The 10,819-nt window shown below is 38.9% G+C and overlaps 1 protein-coding gene across 8 annotated transcripts in view; it reads left to right on the forward strand.

The window, feature by feature from the left end:
* The window catches only part of rai1 (retinoic acid induced 1), a 105,931-nt gene extending 95,555 nt beyond the window's left edge, over nt 1-10,376 (forward strand). For all 8 annotated transcript variants that reach the window (XM_087245338.1, XM_087245340.1, XM_087245341.1 and 5 more), the window contains one exon: nt 7,620-10,376. In XM_087245338.1, the coding sequence (XP_087101464.1) occupies nt 7,620-7,628 (9 nt within the window). In that variant the 3' untranslated portion in view covers nt 7,629-10,376. The remainder of the gene's footprint in view (nt 1-7,619) is intronic.
* The last annotated feature ends 443 nt before the right edge of the window (nt 10,377-10,819 follow it).

Raw genomic sequence — 10,819 nt, forward strand, 5'->3', positions numbered from 1 at the left:
AATCAATATTCAATTTTATTTTAAGACTTCAACCACAATATTCTTAGCCACGCCCCTCTTACTGTTAGTTTGCTACGACGGAATAATGTGCTGAAAGAAAGTCCCACCCCTTACTCAATATCCAGTTTTAGTTTGATGCTTCAGCCACAATATTCTTAGCCACGCCCCTTTTATCATTAGTTTGCTAAGAGGGAATGATGCACAAAAGTAGCCCCGCCCCTACTCAACATTTCAATTTAGTTTGCTGCTTCAACCACAATATTCTTAGCCACGCCCCTTTTAGTGTTAATTTGCTAGGAGGGAATGATGCGCAAATAAAGCCTTGCCCACCTACTCAATATGCTGTTTAATTTGACGCTTCAACCGCAATATTCTTAACCACGCCCCTTTTAGCGTTAGTTTGCTATAAAGGATGCGCAAAATAAAGCCCCACCCCCAACTCAATGTTCCGTTTTAGTTTGACGCTTCAGCCACAATATTCTTAGCCACGCCCCTATTACTGTTAGTTTGCTGAGGGAATGATGTGCAGAAGAAAGCCCCGCCCCCTACTCAATTTTCCATTAAAGTTTGACGTTTTAACCACAAGATTCTTAGCCACGCCCCTTTTAGTGCTAGTTTGCTATAAAGGATGCGCAAAATAAAGCTCCACCCCCTACTCAATATTCTGTTTTAGTTGGACGATTCAGCCACAATATTCTTAGTCACGCCCCTTTTAGAATTAGTTTGCTATAAAAAAGAATGATGCACAAAAGTAGCCCCGCCCCCTAATCAATATTCCGTTTTAGTTCAATGCTTCAGTCACAATATTCATAACCACGCCCTCATCACCGTTATTTTGCTATGAGGAAATGATGCGCAGAAGAATGCCCCGCCTCTGTACTCAATATGCCATTTTAGTTTGACGCTTCAGCCACAATGTTCTTAGCCACACCCACTTACCATCAGATTGCTATGAGGGAATGATGCACAAAACAAAGCCCCACCCCCACTACTCAATTTTTTATTTTAGTTTGACACTTCAGCTACTATATCCTTAGCCACGCCCCTTTTAGTGTTAGTTTGCTGTGAGGGAATGATGCACAGGCATAGCCCCGCCCCCTACTAGATGTTCCATTTTAGTTTGACGCTTCAGCCACAGTATTTTTAGCCACGCCCCTCTCTTAATAAGATGTTTTGCTCATCTAGAAATGCTTCTGCATTTAGACGTTTGGATTAGAGACAGGACAGGAGCTGCATATTTTCCAGCAGAGGAGAGTTCAGCAGCAGCCGGCTCTCATCAGCAGGGGGATCTGAGGGCTGTGGGTCTCTGGGATGCCAATTTGCTGCTTTAATGAAAGCGAGCGGTGGAGAAAACACCCCCGTCCAGCTCTCAGAGGAAATCTCCTCCTCTTCCTCTCCTTCTTCTTCTTCTTCTCCTCTGTGCTCATGCATCAGTGTTTTCAGTTCCCATGGATTAAGAACAGCAGAGGCAGAGCTGTAGGTCAGGGTTGTTGCTAGATGAGATACGGCTGTGGCCAGAAGTTAACGAGTTTATTAAGGTTAGTAAGGTTATTAAGTATAACGTTTATTAAGGTCGACCCCAACCTTAAACCCTAAACTTTATCATGTAAAGATATGTGTGTATCAGCAGCTGTATCCCTTCTAGACTTTACCGTAGGTCATGCTGAAGGGGCGGCGCAGGGCTTTGCTACACAGCTCTTGCATGAAAACACTGGATTTCCATGTCCTGAAGGAGATACTGCCCAGGCAACAAATGAAAAGGGTTTAAAGTCGGCATCAAACAGAAGTTAAGTTCGTCCTTTTTCCCCATATGGCTGATTTACATATACTTGAAGCGGTTTCTGAAATGAGGAAAAGGCCTGACTTTGTCCTTTGGGATCTAATCGGATCGCTGGAAGATCAAAATGGAGGAAGATTTGAACGGCGCTTACTGTCCACCAAAATCACCGTCAACACTCTCTACTGCAGAATGTTTTCAGATGAAGATGAGAAGAGTTAATGTTAATGTGGTGTCAAAATCACATGAACCTAAAGCAGTACAGAAATTACTTTCACACTGATAGCCCCACCCTAAAAGGCTGATAGCCCCACCCTAAAGGACTGATAGCTCCACCCTAAAAGGCTGATAGCCCCACCCTAAAGGACTGATAGCTCCACCCTAAAAGGCTGATAGCCCCACCCTAAAGGACTGATAGCTCCACCCTAAAGGACTGATAGCCCCACCCTAAAGGACTGATAGCCCCACCCTAAAGTGCTGATAGCCCCAACCTAAAGGACTGATAGCCCCACCCTAAAGGGCTGATAGCTCCTCCCTGAATTACTAGTACCTTTGGCCTAAAGTACAGCTAGCTATCACCCTAAAATACTAATAGCCCCGCCCTAAAAGACTAATGGACCCCCGCCCTAAAGGAATGATAATCTTGCCCTAGTGGACTGATAGCTCCGCCCTAAAGAACTAAGAGCTCCTCCCTGAATTACTGATACCTTTGCCCTAAAGTACAGATGGCTCCGCCCTTAAATACTAATAACCCCGCCCTAAAGGACTGATGGCTTTCACCTAAAGGACTGATAGCCCCCCCAACCACCCCCCCTTCCCCCCCGAAAATGACTGATAGCTCTGCCCTAAAATACCAATAACTCCACCCTAATGGACTGATAGCTCCGCCCTAATGAACTGAAAGCACCCCCCTCCCTCAAAAGACTAATAACCCCGCCCCTAAGCCCTGACAGCCCTGCCCTAAAAGACTGATAACCCCGTCCTAAAGGACTGATAGCTCCGCCCTAATGGACTGATAGCTCCCCAAAAGGACTGATAACCCCGCCCCTAAGCACTGACAGCCCCGCTCTAAAGGACTGATAGCTCCACCCTAAAGAACTAACTCTTCCTCCCTGAATTACTGATACCCTTGCCCTAAAGGACTGATAGACCCTAAAAGACTTATATCCAACCCCCCCTCAACGCCCCCCCAACCCTTACCCCCCCACCGAATGAATGATAGCTCTGCCCCAAAGGACTTACACCCCCCCCAAAGGACTGATTACCCCTCCCTTAGGCACTGACAGCCCCGCCCTAAAGGACTGATAACCCCATCCCTAACACTGATAGCCCTGCCCCAAATGAATAGCCCCGCCCTAAAGGACTGATAACCCCGTCCCTAACACTGATAGCCCTGCCCCAAATGAATAGCCCCGCCCTAAAGGACTGATAACCCCGTCCCTAACACTGATAGCCCTGCCCCAAATGAATAGCCCCGCCCTAAAGGACTGATAATCCCGTCCCTAACACTGATAGCCCTGCCCCAAATGAATAGTCCCGCCCTAAAGGACTGATAACCCCGTCCCTAACACTGATAGCCCTGCCCCAAATGAATAGTCCCGCCCTAAAGGACTGATAACCTTGCCCTAAATCAATGAGAGCCCCACCCTATAAGACAGGGATCACTAAACTTGTTCCTGCAGGTTTTAGCTCCAACCCTAATCAAACACACCTGAACAAGCTAATCAAGCTCTTACTAGGTATATTAGAAACACCCAGACAGGTGTGCTGAGGCATGTCTGAGCTAAACCCTGCAGGGACACCGGAGCTCCACGAACAAGATTGGTGACCCCTGGAGATGCCTCTTAAAGGGACAGTTCACCCTAAACTGAACACTGTCATCATTTACTCACACTAGTGTTCAAGCTGTTTGAGTTTCTTTCTTCTGTTGAACAACAATCAAGACACACTGAAGAACGCTGGAGAGAACAGCCAGTGACTTCCATGGGGGAAAATATAGAACAACACTATGGAAGTCAATGGTTACAGATTTCCAACATTCTTCGAAATATCTTCATCAGCGTTCATTTGAGGAGAGACACTCATAAAGGTCTGAAACGAGTAAACGATGACAGGATTTTTGTGTGAACGATCCCTTCATTTACCCGATGTAAACAGATGCGGTTTCTCCTCCAGTGTTTATTGAAGCAGAAGGTTTGAAGAATGTCAACGCAGCAAACAGAGAAACGGCAGAGGGATGATGGAGAGAGAGAGACGCTGATGATCAGAGATGAAGAGCAGAGGATTAGTTCAGAGATCAGAGAGAGAGAGAGCAGAGGAGGGAGAGAGAGAGGGAGAGAGGCGGAGGAGGAGAGATGCATAACACAAGAATAGCAGCGCAAGTAGGAAACACTCCTGCGGTGTGTGTGTGTGTGTGTTTCAGAGAGAGCTGTAGATCATGACCACAACACACATACACACTACATACACATGCATACATACAATACTGCTGCGATGTGTTTCATAGAGAGCTGTAGATTATGACTACATTACACACACACACACACACTATTATTCTGCTCACCCCGTTGGCCTTAATAATATTTAATATTGTCTAATTAATTCATCAGCAACTTTAAATAATCTTTTATTTTAATTATCAGCAATATGTTGCCTTCTGATACAACAATAAGAGCAATCATATTAATAATAATGCTGTTATAATGAAATAAACATTTTTCAAAAATCACTTTACATCATATTGTTCATCGATTATCAGCTAATATACTGATTAAATCAGTCATTCATAATTAATTATTTACTATTTAATGTCATTCATTCATTTACCTTTGGCTTAGTCCCTTTATTTATTAGGGAACGCCACAGCGGAATGAACCACCAACTATCACAGCATTTTTACACAGCGAATGCCCTTGTAGCTGCAACCCAGTAATGGAAAACACCCATACACACTCTCATTCACACACACACACTCATACACTAGGGCAAATTTAGTTCATCAGTTCCCCTATAGCGCATGTGTTTGGACTGAAACCGAAGCACCCGGAGGAAACCCACACCAACACGGGGAGAACATGCCAACTCCACACAGAAACACCAACTGACCCAGCCGAGGCTTGAACCAGCGACCTTCATACCCTTAATTAACAATCATGTACTAACAAGTAATCAAGGTAGCCGTCATTCACACTAAACTCATGTGTCTCATGTTGTAATCAAAGTTAATTCATGATTAGTGCATACCTTAACCCATTATTAATTCATAATAAACAAATGTTTAGTTTACATATTAATACATCATTATTCATGTACTGTTATTGTAAACAGACTTGTGTACACTTGAGGGAATGAGTGTACTTTCTAGAATGTTTAGAAGTGCGTGTCAGGCCCAGGCCTTGTAATATAGACAAAAAAAAAAACATTTAAAGGATGTTATTAGTTACTCTGACTGCTTTAAAGGCGATAATGATGTCTGTTTGTGTGGATAATCGATGCTAATGGTGCTCTGCTAATAGGCTCAGCTCTTCCTCTAGTGTGCAGTACAGTAGTTTAGTGACGCACAGCGGCCTCTGCTGGACAAAATAAAAACAACCGCTGTTTACACTAAAATATCACGCTTATGAACACTCAGTGAGAGTGAGTGTTTTAATCTGTTACTCATCATACTTAAACAAAAACATACAGCTGAAGTCAGAATTATTCACCCTCGTGTGATTTTATTTAAGTATTTCTCAAATGATGTTGAACAGATTCAGGAGTTTCTCACTGTATTTCCTCTAACAATTGTTCATCTGGAGAAAGTCTTATTGGTTTTATTTCGGCTAGAAGTTTAGTGTTGGATTGTCTCCAGAACAAACCACTGTTATACAATGACTTGCCTAATTACCCTAACCTTACCCTAATTACCCTAGTGAAGCCTTTACATGTCACTTTAAGCTGAACACTAGTGTCTTAAAGAAGATCTAGTCTAATATTATGTGCTGTCATCACGGAGAAGAGACATCAGTTATTAAAGATGAGTTATTAACTAGAAAAGTAAAGTTCCTAGAGAAACTTGAAGCTTTTCAGAAGTTGGCATAGATGGATAAATACAAGCATGTTTCTAGCATGGATTGGTAAATTGTTAGTATGTTTCTAGTATGGATTAGTATGTGTGTATGTAGTTAGTATGTTTCTAGTATGGTTTAGTATGTTTGTAGCATGGATTGGTAAATTGTTAGTATGTTTCTATTATGGATTATTATGTTAGTATGTACTTAGTATGTTTCTAGTATGGATTGGTAAGTTGCTAGTATGTTTCTATTATGGATTAGTATGTTAGTATGTAGTTAGTATGTTTCTAGTATGGTTTAGTATGTTTCTAGCTAGGATTGGTAAATTGTTAGTATGTTTCTATTATGGATTATTATGTTAGTATGTAGTTAATATGTTTCTAGTATGGTTTAGTATGTTTCTAGCATGGATTGGTAAGTTGTTAGTATGTTTCTAGTATGGATTAGTATGTTTCTAGCATGGATTGGTAAGTTGTTAGTATGTTTCTAGTATGGATTAGTATGTGAGTATGTAGTTAGTATGTTTTTAGTATGGTTTAGTATGTTTCTAGCATGGGTTGGTAAATTGTTAGTATGTTTCTATTATGGATTAGTATGTTTGTATGTAGTTAATATGTTTCTAGTATGGTTTAGTATGTTTCTAGCATGGATTGGTAAGTTTTTAGTATGTTTCTAATGTGGATTAGAATGTGAGTATGTAGTTAGTATGTTTCTAGTATGGATTAGTATGTTTCTAGCATGGATTGGTAAGTTGTTAGTATGTTTCCAGCATGGATTAGTATGTTTCTAGCATGGGTTGGTAAGTTGTTAGTATGTTTCTTGTATGATTAGTATGTTAGTATGTTGGTAGCATGTTTCCAGTATAGATTAGTATGTTTCCAGCATGGATTGGTAAGTTGTTACTGTGGATTGGTATGTCGTTAGTAGTTGGGTCAGTATGTTGCTAGTATGAGTAGTATGTTAGAATGTCGTTAGTATGTATCTATTATGAGTAGTATGTTAGAATATTGTTAGTATGTTTCTGGTATGATTGGTGTGTTAGTATGTCATTAGAATGTTTCCAGTATTGATTAGTATCTTTCTAGTATGGATTGGTATGGTGTTAGTATGGACTGGTATGTCATATGTTTCCAGTATGGATTAGTATGTTTCCAGTATGGATTAGTATATCATTAGTATGTTGTTAGCATGTCCAATGTAAAGTCAATGACAGTTATTTTTTACAATGGAAGTCTACAGGACAGTTGCTAGGGTGCTGTAGGTGGTTGCTAGGGTGTGGCTAGTAAGTTGAAAGGTCATCAATGATTGGCAGATTGGTAGTCTGAGTTAAATAAGCCAGACTGTAAGTCTATATGACAGTCTGACGCAAACTTATGAGGTCAAAAAGTTGTAATGTTAAGTCAAGCTGGAAAAGATACAGCAACCTGACTCAGACCAGTTTGGATGTCACACTCTAATGGCTACTGGACAGACGGCTGCTTCTCACTCAGGGCTGCGGTTTATGCTAATGAGATGGAGAGGTGGGCACTAGTGGGCGGGGCTTTCCCCCTCTGATGACATGTACAAAGAGAGAATGTCAATCAAAGTGTTTCTGCATCAAGTCTGATTATATTAAACCCAATTCATCACTGTCTGGAGATACTCACACACTGCTGACACACTACTGGGGTTAAACCTCTTATAGAAGTGATTTCTGCATAATAGATGCTCTTCAAAATGTAAAATACTGAAAATAAAATGCATTATTGTTGTTAAATGTACTACATTATTCAAATGCCTGTGTTTTTCAGGAGATGTAATATATAAACACGGGCAGGACATGAAGAGTGCTGGAGCTCAGCAGAGGAGTGAAGGAGGACCAGTTTCTGCATGTGTGCTGCCCGAACAACTGGAGCTTCAGTGGAAGCACAAACACACACTGTAGCAATACACACACACACACACACACACACACACATACGCACACACAAACATACGCTCAAAAAAAAAAAAAGGGAAAGATGCTTCTGTTCTGATCCGATGTGCCATTCCTCCATCAAACACACTGAAGATGTCATGCAACTCACTGGATGTATTTCAATGGACACTTACATGTTACAAAGAAGAAGAAAAATAACGATAACAATAAAATAAAGGAAACTGTATGGTGTGCTTTACAGGTCTAAATATTCTGATATCATTAAAAGAGAAGATATAAATGCATTATTTTAATATGCCGCTGTACGCCGACATGTAGGCTTATTTTCATGTGCATCTGAAGATAAAGCAGATCAGCCACCGCGCATCTGGAGGAGGGAAATGCCCTGCGTTCATGTTGTGTGTGGAAGCATTTCGGGATGGGGGGGGGGGGGGGTTCTGTGGAAATCACCATTTCTGGCTTGATTTACTCCGGCGTGTGCTTCATAACACTGTAGAGAATACAGAAAACCTGACCCTGGACCAAACAAACTGTCTTAAAGGCACAGTACACCCCAAAATAATTCAAATGTCATTATGTTATTTGCTCACAAAGGATTTACTCCCGTTAATTTCCTTTAATTTGCATGCTACTTTTATAGAAATGATCAATTTAATTCCAAAAATCATTCGAATATTGCATAAATATGGTATTCTGTGAAGACATCTTGTATAATTCCTACCGTAAACAATGTTTGATTAACAATATGCACCACAAAGAATGTGTTGCGGAACATGAAAAAATTACTATTGAAATACAATACGATAAAAATCGTGCTGCGGAGAATTAAAAAATTACTATTGAAATACAATATGATAAAAATCGTGCTGCGGAACATGAAAAAATTATTATTGAAATACAATACGATAAAAATCGTGTTGCGGAGAATTAAAAATTACTATTGAAATACAATATGATAAAAAAATGTATTGCGGAACATGAAAAAATTACTATTGAAATACAATAAAAATCGTGCTACGGAGAATTAAAAAATTACTATTGAAATACAATACGATAAAAATCGTGCTGCGGAGAATTAAAAAATTACTATTGAAATACAATACGATAAAAATCGTGCTGCGGAGAATTAAAAAATTACTATTGAAATACAATATGATAAAAATCGTGCTGCGGAACATGAAAAAATTATTATTGAAATACAATACGATAAAAATCATGTTGCGGAGAATTAAAAATTACTATTGAAATACAATACGATAAAAAAATGTATTGCGGAACATGAAAAAATTACTATTGAAATACAATAAAAATCGTGCTACGGAGAATTAAAAAATTACTATTGAAATACAATACGATAAAAATCGTGCTGCGGAGAATTAAAAAATTACTATTGAAATACAATACGATAAAAATCGTGCTGCGGAACATGAAAAAATTATTATTGAAATACAATACGATAAAAATCGTGTTGCGGAGAATTAAAAATTACTATTGAAATACAATATGATAAAAAAATGTATTGCGGAACATGAAAAAATTACTATTGAAATACAATACGATAAAAATCGTGCTGCGGAACATGACAAAAAATGACTTAAAATACAATACGATAAAAATCGTGTTGCGTAACATGAAAAAATTACTATTGAAATACAATACGATAAAAATCGTGTTGCGGAACATAAAAAAATTCCTATTAAAATAAAATATGATAAAAATCGTGTTGCGGAGAATTCCAAAATTACTTTTGAAATACAATACGAGAAAAAAATGTTTTGAGGAACATGAAAAAAATTACTATTGAAATACAATACGATAAAAATCGTTGCGGAACACGAAAAAATTACGATTGAAATACAATACGCTAAAAAAATGTGTTGCAGAACATGAAAAAATTACTATTGAAATACAATACGATAAAAATCGTGTTGCGTAACATGAAAAAATTACTATTGAAGTACAATACGTTAAATATAGGTTAAAAATCATGTGGAGGAACAATAAAAATAGGAAATTTGTGTCTGTGAACACAAATCTATAAATTAAATTTCATGACTATATAAAAACTTACTATCAAACTTACTGCACGCAAAAGATGTGACGTGAACGACGCCTTTACTCTTCCCTCACGTTCCTTACATGGAAATGTGCAGCTCAAACATATTTCTAAATATCTCAAATGAAGAAGTGAAGGTTTTGGAACGACACGCAAGTATATCAAGTCACAAATGGTGATTTTTGCTTGAAGTCTGAGCCTCAGCGGCGTGAAGAGATCCACACGGTGGACAGACTCTTGTTTGTTTTTGTGAAATGATGCTGAAGAGACGTGAAGGATTAAAAGCGAGAGCTCATTTATTCAGAAACGTGTACGTGACCAACATATTAGAGGCTTCACTCCAGCGCAGTATTACAGGTAAGAGCGCAGCATATAGAGCCCACCGACTCATCACCGTATTATTTGATTCCTGAACTCTTAAGTACTGGTGTATATAAAGTCTTTGATGCTGTTTAAATGTAAGATGTGATGTACTATTATAATTGTGTATAGTATTTCTTAGAGATGTTTATTTTCTATAAAAACAAATATGTTATTGCTTACAAAAGTTATTAAAACAACCAACTGAAAGGACTTTGTCTGTGGATGGCAGTGCTTCTCTTTCTGAAATATAATAGATGATGTTGTTTTGGTGTGTGATCGAGCGCTATTATCTTAAAGATGTGTGTGTCTCACAGTCAGCGGTCTGCAGGAACACATCTACGCTTTCTAAACACCTTCATTTACTCTGCTGGACGCTTCAGCAAGATAAAAACACACCTTTTCTATTCTAATAAATTATTTTTTTTTGTCTGTTTTTGGGATTGAACCATTTTTATTTCTGTATACCCACATCTTCTACACTGCAAAATGATTTTCCTACTTCCAGATTGTCTCCTGTTTCTAGTCTAAATATCTACAAATTGTTAAATCAAGAAGCATTTTCAAGATAAGCTTTAATATATGGTCTTGTTTTCAGAAATAATGAGTCAGAATTAGCCCTTTTGTGCTGGTTCATCCACCCTGGGCTGATTTAG

This window comes from Danio rerio, chromosome 3 (assembly GCF_052040795.2).
Source record: "Danio rerio strain M-AB ecotype USA chromosome 3, GRCz13ab, whole genome shotgun sequence".
NCBI lineage: Eukaryota > Metazoa > Chordata > Actinopteri > Cypriniformes > Danionidae > Danio > Danio rerio.